Genomic DNA, 23189 nt, shown 5'->3' on the forward strand with positions numbered 1-23189 from the left:
GGCTTGCCAGCTCCTCCATCACGAATGGAGGGGGTACAGGCTGGGTCCTGGCAGGGAGAGGGAAGGAAGAGCAGGTGTTGTAGCCTGGCAGGTGGGAAATACAGCCGAGAATCAAGTGGGGAGCCTTCCCTGCCCCTGCCCCCGCCCTGCCTGGCACTTGTCGTCTCAAACCTCTTCCCCCTCCCCCATGAAGTCGAGGCATGCTGTGCCCTGGCTCCATGCTTAGCAGGACCTCATCAGGGCTCAGCAAGAGGCCAGAACAGAGGTGGGGAAGCAGGAGCAGGGGCTGGAGCATACATGGGGCCTGGGCCGGCAGCTCATAGTGGCATGTGACAGCTTCTTCCTATCCCCAGGAAACAGAAAAAATGCCCCTAGTTTTGTAATAGTGAGTGTGGACCAGAAAGGAGAGGCCCAGACTACAGGGGTCCTCAGCCTTCTGTGAGTCACGGGCCCCTGTGAGATGCTAAGGAAAGCTGGGACCCCTGCTCAGAAGAATGTATCACACGCAGGAGTTGGCTTTAATAATTTCTGTGGCTGCCCCTGGAAGGCCCCAGGCTCAGGAGAAGGTGTCACGTTAGCCCGGGAGGGATGGGGCTTCCGCCTCCTGACTGAGAAGAACCAGGCTCGGAGGGGTCTACACACAGCCTAGCACATCCTGGGGTCCAGGGAGCTGGTGTCCCGGCCCAGCCCTTTCACACGCCAGCAAGGTGCACACGAGAAGGGGCTCAAGACGGGGAGTGGGGTGATGGGTGGGTTTCTCACACAGGAGGCCGGAGACCCTGGGCAGGGGATTGTCCCAGAAGCACACCCTCCGCCTCCCTCAGGAACCTGCCCACCAGGTAGGTCGGCCTGGTTGGCCAGACCTGGCCATTTCTAAGATCCTAAGATTCGGCACCTGTGATTCTGCCCGAAAGGTCTTCTAGGAGGTGAGACTGGGCAGATATAAATACATCTGGCACTTCAACCTGCAGGAAGAAAGGATGAGTTCCATGGCATGATTTAGGCCGCTCTTTCTTTTGGTCTCCTCAGCAAGCACATTGGCTGTGTTGCTAGGTAACCAGCATGCCAAAAAAAAAAAAAAAAAAAGAAGGAAAGAAAAGAGCCGGCTGCTCTGACTGCGGAGTCCACAGATGGCTCCTTAAATAGCAGCGTTCGTGGTCTGTGCAGGGGTAGATGTGAATTTGGGGCGCCAGGGTTAGAGAAGGCTGTATTTTAAGGATGCAGAGGTCAGCGGCCAGCGAAGGAAGCCTGGAAGGGCCCTGAAGCTGGCTGGGGTTGTGGCCAGAAGGACCGTGCTGAGAGTGCTAGGAGCAGCATTCCCAGGACAGGGTCTCGGAGGAGGCGGATGGCCTGGCAGCTCCTTCAAGCGCCTCCTGCAGCCTCCCTTGCTCCAGCTCGCGCAGGGGACCCCGCACAATCTCCCAGCCTGTCGGAGCCCGTCATCTGCTAACACCCTCTTCTTGTGCATGGTCCTCGTGTTTCCTGAGAGAGCAGCGGGGGGTGGTGGTATTTGCTCTCCCCAGCCGTCCTGACAGCTGAGAGCCAGAGCCTCTTCCCTGTTCCCACAGAGACTCCACTAACCCTTGTCCAGTACGGGGCACAGAGCAGGCCATTAGCTGGGACATCTGGTATGGGCCTAATAAGCCTGAGCCCAGAGCCCAGGGAAATCTATCCCATCTAGGCCGAGAAAAGCTCTTTTTCCTTAGCTAGTGGCAAAAGGATGGGGAGTGCAAGAGAGGAAGGTGTGCATCGGCCAGCCCCTCACACCATGCTGTGGCCAGGCGAGTCCCCGGTTCCTCAGCATCCCCTCTGGAGGTGCCAGGGAGGGAGACAGCTGAGTATGGTGAGGAGCGCAGCCCACCGTAGGGCCCCGCACGTGGGAACTGTCGAAGTTGCAGGCACATATCCTGCCCACCCGTGGCTCACGCAGGAAGGGGAGGGTACACACGGGGTGGTGGGTGGGGAGGATCACTGCTGAGTTTTATGGAAAAGTACTGGACTCATTTAAAAGGTTCCAGCCTTGATTGAGTATGTGTGGGGCGTAGGGGGACACAGAGGCGTCCTCTCTGGCCAAGATAAGCTCTGCAGAGACAGGGCAGGGCAGTGGGTACAAGCTAAGAGCCAGACTATTCAACCCCCCGCCCAGCTACCTGTGGGCACTGTGGCTTTGAACGAGCTACTTAACTTCTCTGCATTTCTGTTACCTCATCTGCAAATAGGGACGTAGCACCTGCCTCATAGGAGGTTGTGAAAATCAAATGCCTTAATATTTGTAAAGCACTGGGAACAGGGGTCAGCAGACTTTCTCTAAAGGGTCAGAGAGTTGCATGTTTGACGTTGCAGGCCGAACAGTTTCTGTGGGAACCACTCAGCTCTGCCTTAGCACCATGGAAGCAGCCACAGATAAGACGTATCTGAGTGGACACGGCCGAGTTCCAATATTTACTTACAGGAGCAGGCAGAGGGCCAGTCTGGCCCTCCGACTTACAGCTGTGTTCGGTCCGTAGTCAGATCTAGATAAGTGTTGCCGGTGTTCTTCTCATTGCCGTGATTAGCTGTATCCCTGCCTGGCTCTGGATGCTTTCCTCCCCTTGGCCCTCCATCCACACTCGGCCACCCTCAGTGGGCCCAGCGTGACCCTGTCTCCATGGCTGAGTCCATGGAGCCTGGGGGGATCCCCAGACCCCATTCTGGAGGTCCTCTCTGGCTCTGCCACCCTGGCTTCTCTCCTTGTCTGCCAGACTTTATACTCCCACCCCACTCCCTGCCACCAGCCCTGCCTCCACGTCCCCACGTGGTTTTGGCCTGATCTCTTCATCTCTTCACCCGAGAGCGGTGGGCTCAGAGGTTTAAGAGAGCCCCTTTCCACCCCTCATGTATATGGGGTTCACATCTGAATTTCTTTTAAAGAGCTTCCACCTGTTGTCCCCTTCGCTGCTGCCATCTCACTCTGGGCAAGGGTCACAGCCTCCATTCTCCAGATGAGGTAACGGAGGCCCAGGAGGGACTTGCCCGCCCACACTGCCTGGGCTCCTGCTGGGCCCTCTTCCTGGCTCTTGGAAGGAAAGGGGCGCAGAGCAAGGACTGGCACTCTGGGGACTCCCCCACTGCGCAGGAGGTGCCCAGTCAGTTGCCACCTGGGGCTGCGTGTCATGGCGTTGCCTGCTCTTTCTTCTGCAGTGGGCCTACGCTGTGTCACTGCTACGGGAGTGTGTGAAGCTGCGGCCCTCGGACCCCACCGTGCCCCTGATGGCCGCCAAGGTCTGCATCGGGTCCCTGCACTGGGTAAGTGAGCTTCAAGGGCAGCCAGTAGGGCCCAGGTCCTGGTGGCTTCCTGCAGGAGGATGGCAGCAGGTGGGCACAAGACAAGGACCTGTCCACCTTGCTGTGTATGTGAGGGTGATATAAATGACAAAGTATGGAGAGAGTTGGATGGGTCAGGGAGACGTCCTGGAGGAGGCGGCCTTGGACTAGGCTTGGGATTCTGGGAAAGATCCACACAGGCCAGTGGCAAGCCCTTCTGTCACAGCTTGCTTTCCCCAGCCCCATGATTAGTAGGGAAACCTCTTGCTCCCCAAGTCTTTTTAGGGAGACTCCTGGCATCTTGTACCCTAGAGGGAGAGCAGCCTTGGGATGTGGGTGGCATGTGGGTGCTGGCAGGAAGGAGCCACCCGGGCTGAGCAGTGCCGCAGAGGATGGCGGTACAAGCTGGAGCACACAGAGAGGGTGGGCTCGCCAACCCCTAGCTCATAGCCCTACACATTCCTGGGGCTCCTGAGAGGGGCCTCAACCCCATCACTGGGATGAAGCCCAAAATACCCACCTCGCTGAGGTGGGGCGGGGGAGGGCATCTGCGCGCCCGAAGGCTGCCAGCTCCGAGGTGTCTGTGGTCCACCCAGCCAACGGCCGCCCTTGCCAGGAAGTCCTAAATTTAGGGCTTCCCGCAGTGGAGGAGCTGTTTCCCTCAGCAGCATAATTACAGTAATTATGTGCATTCAGATTACATGGTAATAAAATTAGGATCAAATCAGTCCAAATTGAAATCAGATGAGTTAGGAGCAAAGTAATCAATGACAACATAAATAGAAAAGCCCGAAAGGAAACTTAAACACGCAGACTTGTCATCAGAACTGGGGAGGAGGGTGAGCTGTTTAACCTCAGGGGAGAGCATATTTGGGTGAGGGGGCAGGCTGGAGCCTGGGTTGAAATCGGGTGCAGGCTAGGGTGGGTCCTGTGGGGTCGGGGGCGGTCCTGGTGGCCTTCCCGGACCAAAACCTCACCTCTGCAGCTCCCTAAGCCTCGCTTATACCTGCCTTGGACACTTAGCACCTCACAGGGTCATCATTGGTGTTTCTTGAGGGCAGGGCCTGTCTCTCCTCCTTCCTGGAACCCCAGCCCAGGAAGAATGCTCGCTGGGTGAATCCTACTTGCTGATGAGCACAGGCACAGGGCACCGGGTTCTGCCTCAGATGGAACTTGCCTTCCCAATTAGTCGGGGAGCTTCTTCACGCACTGTGTCCTGCCCCCGAGCCCCTCTTCTCCACTCAGAACCCTGCACATAGTAGGTGTCCACTAATATCTTACAGAACGATGCCTGCCCCAGCTGGCCAGGAGGGCCGGGTGTGGGGGTGTGCATCTGGCTCAGTGGTTCTCCCTGGCTCCCTGGGTTGCTGCTGGGCCGAGAGCAGGCTGCTGGTAGCTGAGGGCAGACTGTTCTCCAAGGAGGCCAGGGCAGAGGTGGCCCAGCACCCTCTGTTAGCAAGGTTCCCAGCAGGAAAAATGGGTCTGACTGCCGCACACAGAGGGGCCCTAGTGCTGGGGCCAGGGACGGTCCCGAAAGACATCCGACATCACCTCTGTCCCCTGCCTTCCTAGCTGTGCTGACTCACGTCGGTTCCCGGCAGTCCCAGCCGTCGCCTGGCCAAGCTCTGTCAGCAGGGGACAGAAATCCAGGGGTGGGCAGCTTAGCCCAGGTCGCAGGAAGGGAGGCTGAAACTGGGACATCTGAAAAACGGGTTGTGCTGGATAAAACCAGACTGGGTGGCCATGTGCCCAGAGGCGGAGCACCTGCTGTCCCCTCATCCTGTCCGTATGCCAGAGCCGGAGCCAGTGTGGGACGTCCCAGGCTGGCTCTGGGTCCAGAGGTGGGTAGGGAGGGGGGCGGCGCAGGGATGGGTACATGCTGGTTGATAGGGCATTTGCAGTGGGGTGGGAGCAGCTGGGGCAGCCGTGGGACCAGGTGGGAGGCTTAGCCTCAAGCTCCCCTGGGTGACAATCGTGTGTGGCCTGCTTTGGCGTGGCCAGCATCCTACCAGGGTCCATAGCCAGTTACGTGGGGCAGGAGGGGGGAAGTGTAAATATTTTTTAATAACCCTTCAAATGCAGTTATTTAGAATCCCTGTAATTTAAAACGTCGACTCTTTTCTAGGAGGACAGAGGTGGGCTAGTGCTCGTGTGCCGTGTGCCGCGCACAGAGAGGGAAGGAGAGGAGGTTATGAAACAAGCAGGCCGTGCTCCTCCTGGGTGGCACTGTCTCTGGGCCTCTTTGCCTGCAGGGATTGTGTGGGTGGTAGAAAGAGTGCAGGCTTTGGAGGCAGAGAGGATGGGGTTCAAATCCCTGCCTGCCCACTTAGTGCTGTGCGACTTTAGGGGAGTGACTCACCCTCGCTGTGCCTCACCTGTAACCTGGAAACACCAGACTGAGGAGTGTCCCTGCTTAGCATGGTGCAGGTACCAGGTAAATGGCAGCTGTCCCCAAGACAGCCTCTTCCAAAGAGCAGGCTCCCAGGAGGGATGTGCTCTTACGCCTTTGCCTTCATTGTTCAGGTTCAGGGGTGGGCAGAGCCAGGGAGAGGGATGAGGTGTTGATGAGGCAGGGGAGAAAGAGCAGCAGCTCTGCTGCCACTCGCTTGTGGGGATCAGGAAGAGTGCCTGCTCCTCCCCGGAGCACAAGAGTGCATTTTCCGTGGAGCAGATAACAACAGGTCCTGGGCCCTGTGGGACCGGCCGAGGGAGAGACCAGAGGTGCTCTTTAAACAAGCTCTGCAGGCTCAGAAGTGACTCTCTCCAGTTCCCAGGAAGGGAGGAGGAGGGTGAAGATCCCCAGGGACGACCTCTCTGGCCCACTGCGCGAGGAGGGAGGCAGCCCTGGCGGTGGGAGGCAGCCTGTGCGTGAGCAGTATGGGCAGCCGAAGCCAGTCTTAGGTGGGGACCAAATTAGGACAACTGGAGAGATGCAGGAACTTGTGAAGTCACTTTTCCTACTTATGGAAAGCAAAAAGCATGACATCCTCCAGTGCATCTTTCCCCAGAGGATCAGAGAGGAGAAAGGGGGAGAACCACAGAGGGCAGCCATGAATCAGGCAGCTCAGAAAGAGCCAGACGTAGATAGGAGACCTGGGCTGGAAACGCAGTTCTGCCACTTGCTAGCCAGGTGACTTTGGGTGGGTCCCCTGAGTTCCCTGTCTGTCAGAACCTTCAACTGTGAAACACCTGTCCCAGCAGGTGGCTACCGTGCCAGGAAAGGTCAGGTGAGCACCAACTTGCTCTAGAATTGCAAGGGAGACCGAGGACCTCCACCTGGGTTTTGTGCAAAGTTACACAGCTGCCATAGGTAAAGGAGACATTAAAAGCAGTGGATCATTGGGAAGGGAGTGATTAAAAAAATTTTTGAAGGCCCCTCATCCTACAAGTATTTTGATGAGCATGGAGGGCCCAGTGCTGTGGCCTGAGCGGGTCTTGCAGAAGCAGGAGCCACAGCTCCAGAGCTACATGCAGTTGCTTCTAAGGCCACAGGAGGAAGCATCTGGAGGTTGGAAAGGACCAATGAGGTTCTGGGTGGGAGAAAGATACGGCTAGGGTGGGCGTAGGTGGGCAGGCGCTGGCAGCTCAACCCAGGTCGACACCCATTGGTGGGTTGTGAAGTAGAACTGTTTAAACAATGGAAACAGACTGTTAGAGAAGAGGGTAGAAAATATCCACATGTGCCCCACAGTGGGGGCGAGTGCTGGGACAAGGGGTAGGCAGTGGGTATGTGTGTGCATCCAGGGCCGCCAGCCAGGGGCAGGGTTTGGGCAGCCTGACACAGCAGACCGCCCAGGGCTGTGGAGACCCAGCCTGCCCTCTCGCATTCGCTCCTCTCCGGTGACTAAGGGTCAGGCGGAGACAAAGGCAGGCAGTCATGTTCCCTCTCTGGATTCAGGAGGGTCTTTGATGTCACTTCTTGATTTGTCACTGCGATCGTGTAGTACAGGGGAGGGCTCTGGTCAGATGGCACTCGTACATCTATCAGGTTGAGACTAAAAATCCTGGAAGATTGAACTAATTATAGATATAAAATTACAACTAATAATGACAGTTTATGCTTATTGAGGCATTGCTCTGAGCACTCACCATGTGCTCTGAGAAGCCCTATGAAGCAGACAATTATTATCCCCATTTCACAGAAGAGGGAACTGAGGCACAGCTAAATGGAGTGACGGGCCCCAGGTCACGCAGTAGATAGCCACACTGGGATTGGAGCCCAGCAAGTCTGGCCCCAGAGTGTGGAGAGCTGTTCGTGGGTGTGGAGCTGACTCTGGACTTAGGTTGCATTATAGTCCCCAGGACAAAGGTGGAAAAGCTACGTTCTCAAGGGCTTTGGGAATCCCGACTCTTGTCTTAGGTGAAGGGGAATTGCGCTCTTGCATATGCACGCGAGAGCGCGCTCTCTCTCTCTCTCTCTCTCTCTCTATATATATATATATGTGTGTGTATATACACATATATTTTTTTTAAATACATATATTTTTGCCCTGGTTGGTGTAGCCCAGTGGATTGAGCATGGGCTGTGGACCAAAGTGTCGCTGGTTCGATTCCCAGTCAGGTCACACACCTGGGTTGTGGACCAGGTCCCCGGTGGAAGATACATGAGAGGCAACCACACATTGATGTTTCTCTCCCTCTCTTCCTCCCTCCCTTCCCCTCTCTCTAAAAACATTAATGAAATCTTTTTAAAAAATACGCCACACTTAGTGATCGTTTTAAACGTGTGGACTTCAGGCTGGCAAGTAGTGCTGACGGAAGGCTGCGGGCCTGGGGTCAGAGTGGACCACAAGGTGGACAAGCCAAGGATGTATGTTTTCATTTTTTAAAGCTCAAGGATGGTGAGCTCTATTAATCCAGAGTGTGATGTGCTTAAACTGGGCGGTAACTTCCCCCTGCTTGCCCGTCACCGCTGAGCCTCCTTCCCAGCACCCTCTCTACGTGGGCTGCAGGAGGCAGAGGCTGCAGTTGGCCAAGCAGAAGGACATGGGGAGAGTGTTTACACTTGGAGTGCAGTAGGTTTCTGGATTCTTTTTATAACTTGTACTTGGAGGTTTATAAAAAAGCCTGTTCCTTTTGCATGAGGCATAATGAGGCTCAAAGACTGTGCGATGAGTGGAGTCCGCAGTGGGATATGAGGAAGGAGAAAAGGCGCCGTTTGCTCACTCACCCTTCCCGCGATGCCTGCTGCCCCCAACCCCCACCGTGAGGCCTCCTTGGACAACCCCAGCCACGTGACGGCCCCTCTGCTAAAGCTCCCGTGTCCCGTGCCAGCCTCACACAGTGTAGCCTTAGTTAAGAGCCACCTTGTCCTGTGGGATCTCGCCCTCCTTCGTGTCAGCCCGCAGAGTCCCATGTGAGCTCTCTGGGCATCCCGCACCCTTGCCACTGGCAGCCCCAGCCGGGCCCAGCACAGAGTCTGGCGTGCAGAGATCTCCGTGGAGGTTTGTAGGGAGGAGCAGTTAAAGTGAGGGGGCAACTCCACGCTGTGCAGATGATGATCTCTGGGCCCAGAAACTAAGTGACTTGCTGAAGGTCCCATGGCTCTCGGGTGCCGAGCCAGGATCAGAGCTGCTTGCTGGCCAGCGGCCTGTGCTTTCCTCCCAGCCTGGCTCTGACTCCAGGCCCCTTCACCCCTCCCGAGTCCTGCAGGGCCAGGAGCTCCGGAGACAGATCTCAGCATCTCCAGCCTTGGCCCTACCCAGCCAGTCGGGGCTGGGCAGCGGCCAGCGGGCAACTGTGGGGTTTCCTGAGCTGCTGCCTCCCCTTGAACCACAGCCCCTCAGTTCTGATGGTGTCAGAGGCCCAGCTCCCCGACTCCCTCATTTTTTTAATGACCAGCCTGTCAACCTGGAGGTTGCCCACCACCCTGGCCAGCATGTGTCAGGGCTGATGGTTGGGCCCCGGGGGGATTCAGCCCCGCTCAGCTATCTGTCTGGGCTGTCAGCTCCCCGCTCGGGCTCCATTGGACTTGGCTTTACTGTTTCCCTCTCTGCTCACTGCCTGGGCTCTGGGCTCCAGCAGCCTTGTTCCTGCAGGCAGCTCACACAGCTACGCCCAGATGGTGGACGCAGCTCAGCTCACGTCTCCAGGCTGATGGGCTCTGTCTCAGCATCTCAACCATACACTCCGGAGAGAGAGAGTCCATCGTCCCCTCTACCCTAGCTGTGACCAGTGGTCAGACCGCAAGGCGCGCAGAGCTGCCCCTCTCCCAAGGGAGTGGGGCTGGGCCTAGGCAGGAACACCAGTGGGGCAGGGCACACTAGAAGCCACCCACACAAGGGGGCTTGCGTGTGGCCATGGGCTTTGGCAATGATTTGTTAAGCCCCCTTCTTTGTTCTTGGTGACACAGACTTGGGTACACTGCCACGCCAAGCATGTAGGCAGTTAACATTCCTGGGCCTGCAAGGGGGGAGGGGGCATCTTAGAGGCCTGTGGGCTGGGAGTGGGCACAGCCGAGGCCCCCAGCTGTCCCCTGCCTCCCTGACTGGCCTGCCTGCTGGGGTCACCCAGCGGGCTCGGGAGGCCTGCCTTGTGGATGCCCCTGTCTTTGTGTCACGTGTTGTATATGATGATGTGAGCCCACGTGACCTGTGCCAATTGGTCCCTTTCCAGCTGGAATAGGACAAAAACAGCCCCAGGCCTTTTCCTCCCACAGAAGTTGAGTTCTCTGTGTCAGGGAGTGAGCCCACCGGCAGAGCAGAAGTGGCAGCCCGACCACTCTGCAGGGTGGGCAGTGTCCCCCAGGCCAGTCCCGGGCCCCTGCCTGTACCTCCTGCCCCTGGCTTCCTTCTGTCAAGCAGGGACAGACCCAGGGACCCACAGAGGCCAGATGAGGAAAGGAGCTGGCACAGACTGGCCTGGTCCGGGGTCCATGCTCTCAGCAGGGCACGTGATGGGAGGCGGCAGTCCCTGGGGTGAGGGACGCTTTCTGTGAGAGATGTAGTGCCCTGCGGCCGTGAGTGCAGGCCCCTGGGTGGGTGAAGAGGTCCTGGGAGTCACAGGTAGAGGCAGCAGCTTTGATCCTTCCACTCTGGCTGTCAACCTGGAGGCCTCAGCCACACTGCCTGGCCTCTCTGGTCGTGCTGTGCACACAGGGAACTGCAGTCGGGAGTGAGCCGGGCTGGGACTGTGAGTGGGCTGCATGCTGAGGCCAGTGAAGCCCTCCCAGTGAACTGTGCCTCTCCTCTTCGCAGCTGGAGGAGGCCGAGTGCTTTGCCACGATGGTGATCAACCTTGGGGAGGACGCTGGGGAGTTTCTCTCCAAGGGCTACCTGGCGCTGGGTCTCACCTACAGCCTGCAGGCCACCGACGGTGAGTGCCACCTCAGAACCTCTGCTTGGGGTGACCCTGGCCCCCCAGGCCTCTTGTTCCATCAGCGTCCACCTCCCAACACACCCCACGGGCTCCTCTGGGGTAGGTGTGCGCACATACACCTCTCAGCCCCAGTGCCACTCTTGCCCAGACCTCACCACTCTCAGGGATGCCTTCTCCGTCCACCAGTTCTTCCCACCCTTCAAGGCCCAGCCCAGCTCCTGGCAGAGCCTGTGCCACCCTCTGCCCCTGGGACTCCGGAGGTGCCAGCAGCTGTAACAGGCCACCAGCCCTGACCCCGAATTCTACCTCATTCTGGTTCACCTTTAACCTCAGCACTGCTGTGAACTTCTGGGGTCTTTGGAACCCTCCTCTACACGTGGTATAGAGCTGGGTACCCAGCAGGCGTTTAATAAATGCTTGTGCTTGGCTGAGGGGCTTCACTCTTGCTCTATACCCAGAGCCTAGCATTCTCTCCCCAGACCTGCCAGCTCAACAGTGTGGCCCCCACAGGTCAGGCAGCCACCTACTTCTGTCTCCTTGGAGCTTGAGGGGAAGGGGTGACAGCCCCCCTAGACTAAACATGGGATAGGCATCGGCCCCTGAAAGTGCAACAGAGGTTACTGGAGTGCTGGGGGGGTGGGAGGGGCGGAAACCTAGAGGGAGGGAGGGAGTTAGCGTTCAGTGAGTGTGGACTTCCTGTTGGGGGCGATGAGAGTTCTGGAGGTGGATGGCGGTGATGGTTACACAGCATTGTGAATGGACTTACTGCCACGGAACTGTACACTTAAAATTTGTTAAAAATGGTCAAAAAAAAAGCAGGAGCCTTGTAGGTCAGGAAGCCCAGGGAGGCATGTGGCCAGGGAAACATGTGGCCCAGGGAACCTTTTTCTCCAGGCTCAGGCCTGGAGAGGGTCAGGTTGGCCCAGGCGGTGAAAACGATGGTGGAGGGGAAGGGCCTGGTATGTGGGGACCCCGCCGGAGGCCGGGGCCCAGTGGACACCTCGCACCTCCCCTCCGCAACCGGAGCAGTGGGCGGCATCAGTTTGGAGCTGCTTGAGCGCCAGCGTCTGCCAACAGGGCCCGGTGGGGCCTCTCCGTGCAGAGCCTGTGCCCTGCAGTGGGGCGGGGCGGGGCGCGGCCGGCACCCCCAGCGCCCCCTCATGGCTGTCTCCCCCTGTCTCCGGCAGCCACTCTGAAAAGCAAGCAGGACGAGTTGCACCGGAAGGCACTGCAGACGCTGGAGAGGTGAGGGGCCCGAACGGCGCGGAGGCAAAGGTGGTCAGTGCGCAGAGGACCCCCTGGTGTGGCGGGGCAAAGGTCTCTGTCCCGTGTCATTGACCAGGAAGCCGAGGCTCTGAGAGCTCGCACAGGAAGCAGGGCGGGCCTTTGGGGTTGGGTGGGGGATTGAGTCTTTTAACACCAGTGGACCGTCCCCAACCCAGGCTCAGCTGCAGCCCTCCTGAGTTGTGGCTCTAAAATGGGAACAATAACCCATGAGTATTGTGACAAATACCTGAGGTGAATTAGGAAAAGCACCTTGCACAGTGCCCTACCTATAGCAGGAGCTCAAAAATTCAGGGGCTGTGAGGAGCCCCCACCCATAGCACCCCCCAGAGGTTTGCTGGCAGCCCAGGGTCCAGAAGGCAGGGGTGGGAGAGGGGGACAGAGAAGCCCCTCCTCCAGCATCGGCCCTCCCTCCCTCAGACCCGCGCTGGCTGAGCACTGTCTCCACCACAGCCCTGAGCCCCACCCCCCAGCATCGCTCCCCACTGCTTCCTCAGCCCGGAGGGCCTTGTCCCCCCCCCACCTTCATCCCCTAGCACCGATGTGGAAGCTGCGGGCAGGGGCCTGCCCCAGACTCTGTGCCGGCCTCCTCAACACGCAGCACATCCGGCTCCCTTCTGAGGTCGTACAATCCCATCCTGGGCAGCCAGGATAGGGGGGCATCTCCTTCCGTCCCCTGCCACCTCTTCCCTCCTGAGTCTTCTTGCCCGGAGAGGCTATTCCCAGCCCCTCCACCCTCAGGAAGGCGCTCCCTTCTGTCCCGTGGGGGAGAGGGCAGCTCCAGGCTCTGTACCAGGAGGCCCACAGCCAGGCCAACAGCTGCCTAGAGATAACAGGCTTCCCCCACCCCCAATCCTCCCCCTCCCGGCACCCTGCCCCCCCCTCAGCCAGAGCCAGCCCTTTAGGAGCCTACTGCCCCCGCTGCAGGCTTTGTGCCCAAGCCGTGACCTCCTGGCTGGGCCCTGTTCTAAGCGGGGCCAGGCAGAATACCCAGCAATTCGCCCCACAGCATGCTGGCGTGCTGGAGGCCCCTGTAAGACGCTGGTCACTCAGCCCCTGGCTACTGACTTACTGCTCCCTTTCTCCATACAGAGCCCAGCAACTGGCACCTGGCGACCCCCAGGTCATCCTCTATGTCTCCCTGCAGCTAGCCCTTGTCCGACAGGTGAGTCCTAACAGTTCCTAACCCCCAGGTCTCTGGCACCACTGCTTTTACCAGCTGTGCCACCCTTTGTGAGTGACCTGATCTCTGTGAGCCTCTATTTCCTTACCTGTTACATGAGCACCTTCAAACTACTCCTCAGACAACTCAGTAGGATCAAGTCAAGAAATGGGGTACAGCCTCTGGCCCGGGGCAGGCACACGGTGGGCAGATAACTCTCTGCCCTCATTCCCCCTAGAACAGGTCAGACTGGTGAGAGGTTGACAACAGGTCACAATAAGCGTTTGTTGGTGTCCTCACCTACCGAGCTTTCTCCACAGATCGGGGCAGCCGAGTGCTTTTCCCTGACTCTGTGGATACCACTGTCAGGCCTGGCCTCTGGGGCCTGATGGGGGGGGCCTCCCACACACTGACCACTATCACCCCATGGGGACCACCACCACCACCTGTGGTTCTCCAGGCTGGCCCACCTTCCTTCCCCACGCTGGTCCCGAGAGTGAGAGCAGTCACCCGCCCAGCAGATTCTCTTTCAGGAAAGAGCCAGAGCTTCGTCCCAGGCCCTCACGTCGCTGACCCACGTGTGTGCCTGGGTCCTCAGTGCTCTGTGCCTCACCCGGCCTCGGAAGCAGGACCTCTCGGTGGCCTTGGCCCAGTGAGCGTGGGCCCTGGACTGCTTGGGGACAGCAGGCAAGGCTTGACTCCTGCGGCACAGCCCTCACCTGCACCGGCAGGGACACAGCAAGACTCCACATTGTTGGAGAGAAGCCAGCAGAGCCCCACCTGCTTGGGGTCGGGCGATGAGCAGTGCTGGCTAACGGGGGTGCTGCTGCACCCACCCCACTGGTCTGGGTGAGCTCTGCATCCGGTGAGGAGGCCCTCAGCCCCATGTTATATCTGAGGACCTCAGGCTCTCCTGAGCCCAGTCACTGGGCAGTGGGCACTGGGCACTGGCCGGGCCAGCCCTGAACCTAGGCGTCTAGCCTAGAGCCCATCTGCCCCAGTTAAGAAACCCCCAGTGTCCTGTTTGGAGACGGGACACTTGGGGCCCTGTCCTCTGGCCTGGGGGTTGGTCTCACTGGTCCGAGTCTCTGGGTCAGTTGGCTCGCTGAGCAGTTTCTCTCTACCTGTCAGGTCGCTGTTTGCTTCGCTTTCCCCTCAACCCTGCAGCGGCCTGGCTTTCCTCCTCCCTGCACCCTGACCGTCATCGCTGGGACCCTTCCCTCTCCTGTCCCCGTGCCCCTGTCTGCCATGACCTGAATCATCACTTGTCATTACCCTACTTCTGAGTCACTCTGCCCCCTCTGTCTCAGCCATTTCTCTCTAGCAGCCCACCCCTCCCCCCACTCACTCACCCCTCCTCCACATCTAGGCTGCCTCTGACTGTCCCAGCCCCTCACCCACTGTGCCCATAGCTCCTGACTTCCAGGTCCTGGGCGAGGCCCTCGGCACCTTGCTGCCGCTCTCTCCAGGAACATCGGTCTGCCCTGGTGCTCCCGGGAGCACGGACAGCAGGACACCTGAGACCACTTTATTTTTAGCCCTCTGTAAAAGAACCAGTGCTTTTCCTGCCAAATTCATGATAAACCTTTGGTGATGCATTTTTAAAGATCTTTAATTATTCAGCCACCTCTGATGAATGGCGTCTGTTGTCTCAGAGAGATGGCTGGGCCGGGCCAGTGGAGACTGGCACCCAGTTTTCTTGGGGACCCCAGCTCTTGGTAGCGTCAGGGGACTAAGGACACATGGATGGACTGTAAGCAGGAACCTGGCCTGCCTGGGTTGCAGGCCCACTGGCCCATTCTGCCCTGAGTGCGCATGGCTGCCCGAGGAATGCAGGCTATGATTTGGGATGCCCAGCTCAGGACGATGGGGTCCATCCTGGAGAATCACCAGGGTAGCAGCAACCTCAGGCAGACACAGACCTTAGCTTCTGCCTTGCCTTTCCTTGACCTTTCCACAAAGGGAGGTCCCCATGGGAAGACTTGGGGCCTGGCACTGCCCACAGCCTGTGCAGAGGAGACCAGGCAGGGACCGGGCCCACTGGGACCCAAAGCCCCAGCCGGCCTGCGCCACAGGCCCCTCAAGGAGCATGGTGGGGGTGGGCTATAGTGTCTGAGGTTTGATAAGAAGCGAATCTTTCTAAAAAGACTCACGAGGCTCCTGGGGGGGTGTGGACAGTCACACAAGTTGACGCAAGTGGCAGGCGTGAGAGCATGAGACAGCACGTCTCTCAGGACCAGAAGGAAGAATCCTACATGGTCATTAACTGCCAGGCGTTGAGGGCTTGCAGAAGGAAACACATTTCAAATGTGCGTGGTACTCTGTGGAGCCTTTGTCCACACCCCCTCAGCCACTGCATGGCTGTTCTCGTTGTGCAGCGCAAGAGCTGTGGCTCAGAGGGGTGACATCCTGGCCCTAGGGCGCCAGCTGGAACCTGGCAGAGCTGGAATCTATGACCCCACCTGACCCCAGAGTGGCTGCTGCCACTGTGAGCCTCTGAGGAGGAGGCACCTTTATTTGTCGGCCCCTGTCACTATGTGGGCCAGCTCAGAGAAGAGAGCCTGGCCACCTCTGGGTCTGTAGCTAGTGGCCTGGCGGCCTCCCCTTACAGCCCTCAGTCCTCGGGCTTGGGAAGGGCTTCCCAGCGGCTACCAGGTCTTCTGCACTGCACCGCACACCTGCACCTCTCCACTAGCCAGTGGGAACAGCGGAGGCTTCCTGGGCCTGGCTTGGGGCAGCAGATCCCTCTTGCCATGTGACTTGGGGGCATGTGTTCTCACCAGTGCACTATCCCCTCCCCCAGTGCCCAGGGTCTCACTTGAGTCTCGTGTCTCCTTGATGGCGCCTGGCACCAAAGTCCTGGAGCAGGGCGTGGGCCTTGGGGAAGGTCACTGAGCTGGCGGTTTTCTCTGGCAGATCTCCAGCGCCATGGAGCAGCTGCAGGAGGCCCTGAAGTTGTGCAGGGACGATGCCAACTCTCTCCACCTGCTGGCTCTCCTCTTCTCTGCCCAGAAGCACTACCAGCACGCCCTGGACGTCATCAACATGGCCATCTCGGAGCACCCCGAAAACTTCAAGTGAGTTCCCTGTGGACGCTGCTGGGCTGGGGGCGGGCTGGGCACAGTGCAGATGCACGCGCATACCCCACCCTGCCACATAGCCAGCCGACATACGCTGATTGAGTGCTCACTGCATGCGCATTCCCTGGCTGGAGAGTCAAGGCGGGGTGAGGACCTGTAGGGTAGGAGAATGGCTCTGGCCCCACCTGCAGGCCCCACCTGCAGGCCCCATCCTGGCTGTGCGGATACAGAAGGGGCTATGCTGGAACAAACATACTCAGGCTGCTTCCTCCCTGCCCTGGTTTCTGCACTGGAGCCTTCTGGGGACACTAACTTGTGTAACTCCGTCATAACCCTGGGCCAGCCAAGGGTGGATTCTAACACTGGCTAGGCTGGTGGGGCCCAAGGGAGCCATCCCCCTGCCTCCAAGCAGGTCAGCGGGCAGTATAGGGAAGGAGTTTTCTCCATCCAGGGCGGTCCTGGCCTCTCCCTTCATCCTTAGCCCCTGCACATACACACCCCACCACCACTATTTACAGCATCACCCAAGTGCACATCTCTGGACCAGAGTGCACACTGCACCTGGCCCAGGTGGTAGACTATGCCCTCCCGCCACCACCTGTACACAGAGGACCTGCTTCCACCCAGCTGGGACACTGGGAACAAGAGCCATGCTGGGCCAGCTGAGGCAGAAGGGTGCACTGCTCTGCAGGAGGGAACAAGGGGGAGCGCAGCTTGACTTCTGCCCTCCTCCCCTCAGGCAGGTGACACTGGGTGTAACAGATGTTGTTTCTCTGAACCCCGTGATCCCAGGATGGGGCCCCTCAGCACCCCACTCCCACCGTGTCCAACCTTGGGGTCTGCAGGAGGGCTGTTTAGAGCAGCCAGTGCTGCTGCAGATGGCAGAGAGAAGCGCAGTCCTGGCCACCCTGAGAGGTGGCTCACGCTGCCCATGAAGCAGGTTCCCAAAGCATTAGGGGAAGTTGGTGGGTGCCACAGCCCGGCAAGGCGATGAGGAAAGCTGTGGTTTTTTCAGCCCGGGGAGGTTCCCTTTACGTGGGGAGCCCAGTGACCACCTCTGTTCATCCCTAGCCCACCAGCGACAGGACTGACCCTCTGGCCTCCTTGGGAGGACACCCAGGGGCTTGGCAGTGGCAGAGCATCCTAACCACAAACTTCCCAGTGTGCCTCACTGAAGAGGGAGCCCCAGTGCCTACAGCCTTGGGTGGGCATTCATGCTGCAGGCCGGCCTGCTCACCTGAGCTCAGGCCAACACCCACCCCCCACCCCCCACCCCCGCCCCAAAGCACCCTGGCGAGCAGATGGGAGCAGAGCTGTCCTGACGGAGACAAAGGAAGGGGGTTCATATGCTACTCATTCCGCCCCTCCTTGGGCCCCAGTCCCAGCTCCTGGCACCTTCCTGTACGCTCTCTCTTCCTAACGTCTAGGCAGAGAGCTTTTTCCTGGCAGAGTCACCTCCCCTGGTCTGCTGCGGGGAGGCGAATGCCACTTTTTGAAAATCTGCCTAAAGGCCATGCTCTTCGAGGCACAGCAGGAGTGGGGTATGTTCAAGATTGGGGGGTGGGGCCTCTGGTTCTCCCCCAGCCCCCTCCCAGTGCACCCATGGGAGGTGCCTCCTGCCTCCTGTCAGCTTCCTCCATCCTCCCCGGGTCTTGGGCTTGGTGAGGAAGACGTCTTCTCCCCAGCCTTCCCTCCCTTACTGGCAGTGGATGCACCGCCCACCCCCTCCTCCGACCTCAGGCAGGGGCTCAATTCTTCCCCAGGATGTGTCACTCGCTGAAAGTGTCTTCATGGGCAGGCGAGGGAGGTGGCCCTTGCTGTGAGGCTGGTGATGCCCTTGGGAGGCCCACAGGTGGGCATCTGGGCCTGACCTCTCAGGTTTGCGCTGCGCATGTGTTCGGGGAGATGCTTTCAGCAGACCCTCAGAGGGAGCCTCACCCAGGGAAGGAGAGAAGTCCAACGCAGACTGTGCTGTTAGTCAGTCTGTGGGACGGCTGTGCCCCTCTGTGTGGGCTGTGTCCCCACTTCTGCAGGCGGGAGCCTTCTCCAGGGGCGGCCTCCATCGTGGGAAAAGAGCTGCCCCATCCGGACACCGCAGAACCATCACGGGGGCCTCGGGGGCTGGGAATGTGGGGCTGGCAGCAGCAAGACCCTGTTGAGGTCTGAGCCTAAGGAAGGAAAGCATTCGAGTGCCATCCCCAGAGGCCTCCTCAGGGTTCCTCTGTTCTGTCATCACTGCAGGGGGGCCTGCCATGGAGCTTTTGGGGACCAGAGCATCCCCTCCCCCACAGTGCCTCACTTTTGGAAGTCTGCACTTTGGGGTCGACAGGGTGCAGAAACAGTGACGGGTTCTTTGTCTCTGACCTGCCGTGCACCCTTACCTCAACCATGAGGAGCTCCATCTCAGTCTGAACCAGCCCTAAGAGGTTGCAGAACTCACTGGAAAAAATACAGGGGGCTCTGGCCTCCGGAACTGTGAGAGGACACATTTCTGTTTCTTAGGCAGGAAAAAAAAAATCTACCTGAAAACAAGTGGGGCTGGGAAACCCACCCACCACACGACTCTGGAATGACTGTGGAGTGTGAGCGTGGCTTCTGCAGATAAGTCGACACCGTTCCCCACAGATGCAACCCAGAGCACAGAACCTGAGGATTAGCAGGAAATGCCACTGAGTCCATGACCGGTCAGGGATCACTGAAAAATGTCATTGCTCTTCAATGGAAACTGCATCCTGCTTCCCCAGCTGCTCCCTGCATGGGGAGCAAGCTGCGTGACTCCGGCTGTTGCCACGGCAGTTAATTAAATGACTGGCCCAGTAAATATCACTGCAGCGAAACAAAAGTATCAAACCCCCTTCACCCTGACCTCATCATTCCCAACAGAGTCTCTATACTCGGGGGGGGGGGGGGGGGGGGGGGGGGGGGGGGGGGGGGGGGCACATAAAAGCCCATGGTCTGGGTCTGCCTGCCACGGAGCCCCTCCCCACTGGCTGTCCCAGGTGGCTGAGGTCTTTTAGAGGCTGCAGAGCCTGGCTTAGTGGAGAAAGCCACGGGCAGGTCAGCGTCAGGGGCGGAGGAAGCCTGGCACCGGGGAGGGTGCCACTGGCAACAATGGACCCCTTTCCATGTAAGCTTATCCCCTTGGGAGTCATGGCTGTCCCTTAACTGTGTCCCCTCCAGCAGCATGCTCCTCCTTTCCGTGCCTTCGTTTTCTCATGTGCCAAGAGGCTGACATCTGCCCTGCCTCCCCCTGCTTCCAAAGTCTACCGTGAGACCCAGGCAAGAGAAGGTCTTACAGTTGGTGTACAGCCATGGTGAGGGGCAGCAGTGGAGGGCAGGGGAGTCTGAAAGTCAGCCTACAGACAGTGTGAGACTATAACGTGGGACCCGGGGGGGCAGTGGTGTGGGCCAGATGATGGAGGGGGTGCCCTGTGTGTGAGGGAGGGCATGGACGCTCTGTGAAAGGTTTTTAAGCTTTTTAGCTGCACGAGTGGCCACTCTTCCTACAAGCAGTCTCAAGACTCGAGGAGAAAAACCCAGCTTTCGTGGAGTTGAACTTTTGAAAATCCGCCTGAATTCAGGGATTAGAAAGCAAAGCAAGGAAGATCTTGATTTCCGTGCTGCAGAATGACCTTTAGTTAATGGAGTTCGGGTTTAAAAAGGCAGGAACGTGATGAGGCAGAGACTGATGGCCACAGGGACAGTGTGACCCTGGCACGGGGGGAACCAGACACCCTGAGCAGCTTCCTGAAATCCTGAGGGCTTCTAACTAAGCCCTGGACACATGTGCTGGCCAGGCGGTCCTGGCTAGCCTGCAGGGGGCCTCACGGGGGCAGCAGCCACCCTGTTTGGACCTGGTTGCAAGCCAGGCCCGGCGGAGGAATGTAAGAGGGCCCATGCAAGCGTGGAAATGCCTTTGCTAGTCTTTTCTGCTGGTCCTGGGTATGGGAGGCAGCTGGGAGGCCCAGAGGGGAGGGGCAGGAATATGGGGTCAAAGGGAACCGACTGCTGATAAGCTGGGTCCAGAAGCCCAGGGCTCCTTGGGGCTGTGGTTTTAGGTAACAGATTCCTTGTGCTTTAGTCAGGCCACTTGTAGTGAAAGTCGCCATGGTAACCAAACAACATTCGTGGGTTAATGATGGGAGCTTTCCAATAACCAGCCTGTCAGTCACTGCCCCCGCCCCAGGCCTGGCAGCCTGCCAGACGGGTTTTGAAAGCCCAGGCCATAGGGCAGAGGAGCCAACTAGCTTTTCCTGCCCAACTCCTCCGAGCCACGGCTGCCTCCACCCACCCCTGTGGGTCAGGGTAGGCCTTGCGGGAGTTTCTGCCCAGCCAAGCCCAGGTCCAGGGGGACTTGGAAGGGCCTGGGGGAAGGTGTGTCAGAGCCCCAGGGGGCAGTCCCCAGCACAGGAACAATGCAAGCCCTCTGGACAAGCTGGAGCTCGCTGTGCACAAACAAATGGAACCATCAAAGCTGTCTCCCCAGGGAAACCTAGGCTGTTTTGGAAAATGTTTGAGCTGATAACTAGGCGTGGGCAACCTCAGCCTTATCTGGTTAAGGCTACCGTGAGCCCCAGGGGCACCTCTCTGACTACCTGGCCTGCCTCGCCCTTTGCTCAGGTGGCATGTGACGTGGCAGAAGATCAGGGTCCTGGGGCTCTTGTTAACATTTCTGGCTTAAGCACAGTGTTTATTGGATGGCTCTTACTAGGGACTCGCAGTAGATCAAAAGGATGCTTAAAATACCAACCTTCCAGCAAGTGGGCTGGAATCAAAGGTATTAGCACAAACCTAGTTTATCACTGCGCCGCATTCACTAAGCATGTTTGGCTGCTGCGGCCCCCCTGAGGACAAGAGCCAGGGCTTAAACTCGCAGGCCTTGTGGTTGAGGGAAGTGTTAAGCCCGGCATAATCACTGGCGCTGCGCTCTCTTCCCCAAAGGTCAGTTCCTGGTTGCTAAGCTGCTGTGACATTCAGCATTTCCCTGGCTGGTAGCTCCCTGCGGCCTCCTGTGATCTCGCTCTGCGTGAGGCTGCAGTCCCCGCAGTCCTCAGTTTCTCCCCTAGTGGTCTGCTTGCAACCAGACCAGGAGGATAAATGAACTTCTGGTTTTTGTTTGGGGGTGAGAGGAAGGAAAAGAGAGAGAGTTATCTGCAGATTTTTCCAATAGGAACCCTTCATTTGTTTTAAAGTGGTTTTAGCCCTTTGCTTCCTGACCCCTTGACCCCTCTGTCCCCAGCCTGTGCTGCAGGCAGGCACTGGGGCGAGGGGCGCACCACTCTCTCGCAGGAGCGGCCCAGCCCCTGAGAAGAGAGGGCGAGGGCATTCGTGCCAGAAGAGCCCGGCTGGCTTCCCTTTTGCCGTGAGTGGTCGTCAGGCCCCAGGGGTCTGCTCCCTGGCAGAGTTAAACCAGAACCAAGGAGTTTGCTTCTTGGTGTCATATACCTGGCCAGGAGCCTACCTTTGTTAGGCTTTGTTCCACCTGAGGACCTTCCTTCTGGAAGTTCCAGCACCCCTGAATGGTTATGGAATGGCTCTGTGTGGTTTGCATTCTTACCCTTCAAGATGGTGAATTTGTGTCTGGAGAGTCATCTGGAGGTACCCAGAGGTGGCCTGCAGCTGAGGGAAGTGGGCCTGGAGAAAGGGCCCACCCCCACCCCCCCGCCCCAGTGCGCACGGAGAGGAGGGCCTGGCCACGCAGCCAACCACAGGCGTGTGCTGGCGGGGGGCTGTCCTCCAGGTGGGGCAAGCCCTCTGAAGTAGGGACAAGCTAACTTCAGTGCACACAGCTTACATGCTGTTGATCTTTAAAGCTTCTAAGTTAGGTCACATTGGATGAATTTGTTAATAGGCAGAAGATCAACAGGAGCCTTAAAACGGTAGGGGACATGGGACAGTGTAACCCTCCAGACCCAAGGAGAAATCACTGGTTTGCAGGGCTAGGAAGAGCTGCCTTGAGGGTCCCTTTCACATTGGGGGTCAGTCCGTGGGAGGTGATAGGGCTGGGCCTGAGCACGGCCTTTTCCTGCTCCTGTTGGAGCTTTACAATGATGCCCTCCGAGGGCGCCGTGTGAGATTTCACCAGTAAATTGCCCTGGAGTCTGTCCCGGAGGTCTGGAATCCAGAGGAGTCGGGAAGGCCTGTGTCCTTCTCTGATTCCTGGCATTCCTGGCCAGGGTCTGAGCCACTCTGAGCACCCTGTGAGCACAGCCGGAGTCTGGGGCGGGGAAGGGGCCGGGGCTGGTGGGCTCCCACTCAGAGGGGCTGCTCCCCCCTCCTTTCCACCCCCATCTTGTCCTGGAGGGAGGGGATCGCTCCCTGGTCAGGCTGGCCCCTCCCAGCCCAGCTCTGGACCTCTGTCCCACCAGTCCAGCCCTCCAGGGTGCCCTCCTCCCCTTACTTTGCTTCCGAGTCCCACCCATTCTGAGGCTGCCCTCGGCTCCACTTGGCCTTGAAGTCCATGCACGGTCCTCAGAGCTGAACCACTAAACTGAGTACTTGGTTCTCCTGTTTTGTTTCCTAATTGTCTCGGATGTGTTGTTTGAGCTCCCCCTGGGTTTGGAAGCACCTCTGGGGCAGAAGCTGTGACCTGTCCTCTGCCTCCCCCTCCTCCTGTAGAGCACCCACAGCCGGCAGCCGGCGCCCAAGCAGGCCCTCGGAGGCACAGACCGTGACGGCAGGGGCCCATGGGGATGTTGGTGTCCTACAGCCCTCAGCGTGCTCAGCCCCTTACCCTGTTTTGTTGTCGTTTTGGTTTGATTTATGTTTTAGTTTTTATGACTCTCCTACTTCAGAGGGGAACAAACGAATGGGAAAGCTAGGTGACACCTCCAGGTGGCGGATCGGGGGGCAGAGCCCACATCAACAGGTGGGCTGAATGACCCCGGGGGGCTGGAACCCACGAGCTCAGTCACAGAAAGACAGTAGCCCGCTGGCGCCTGCTCTGTGCTGGGCACTGCCCTCAGCACGCTGCCTGCATTTCCTCACAGAACCCCCTCAGCAGCCCTAGGAGGTGAGGGGACACCATTATTCCCTCTTTACTG

At 58.6% G+C, this 23189-nt stretch overlaps 1 protein-coding gene across 3 annotated transcripts in view; it reads left to right on the plus strand.

Annotated features, from left to right (window-relative positions):
- Positions 1-23189, plus strand: part of TTC7A (tetratricopeptide repeat domain 7A) — a 112957-nt gene that overhangs the window by 57146 nt on the left and 32622 nt on the right. For all 3 annotated transcript variants that reach the window (XM_028515504.2, XM_036027929.1, XM_036027930.1), the window contains 5 exons: positions 3181-3285; positions 10500-10617; positions 11808-11865; positions 12997-13069; positions 15983-16143. In XM_028515504.2, the coding sequence (XP_028371305.1) occupies positions 3181-3285; positions 10500-10617; positions 11808-11865; positions 12997-13069; positions 15983-16143 (515 nt within the window). The remainder of the gene's footprint in view (positions 1-3180; positions 3286-10499; positions 10618-11807; positions 11866-12996; positions 13070-15982; positions 16144-23189) is intronic.

Source organism: Phyllostomus discolor, chromosome 6 (assembly GCF_004126475.2).
Source record: "Phyllostomus discolor isolate MPI-MPIP mPhyDis1 chromosome 6, mPhyDis1.pri.v3, whole genome shotgun sequence".
NCBI classification, from domain to species: domain Eukaryota; kingdom Metazoa; phylum Chordata; class Mammalia; order Chiroptera; family Phyllostomidae; genus Phyllostomus; species Phyllostomus discolor.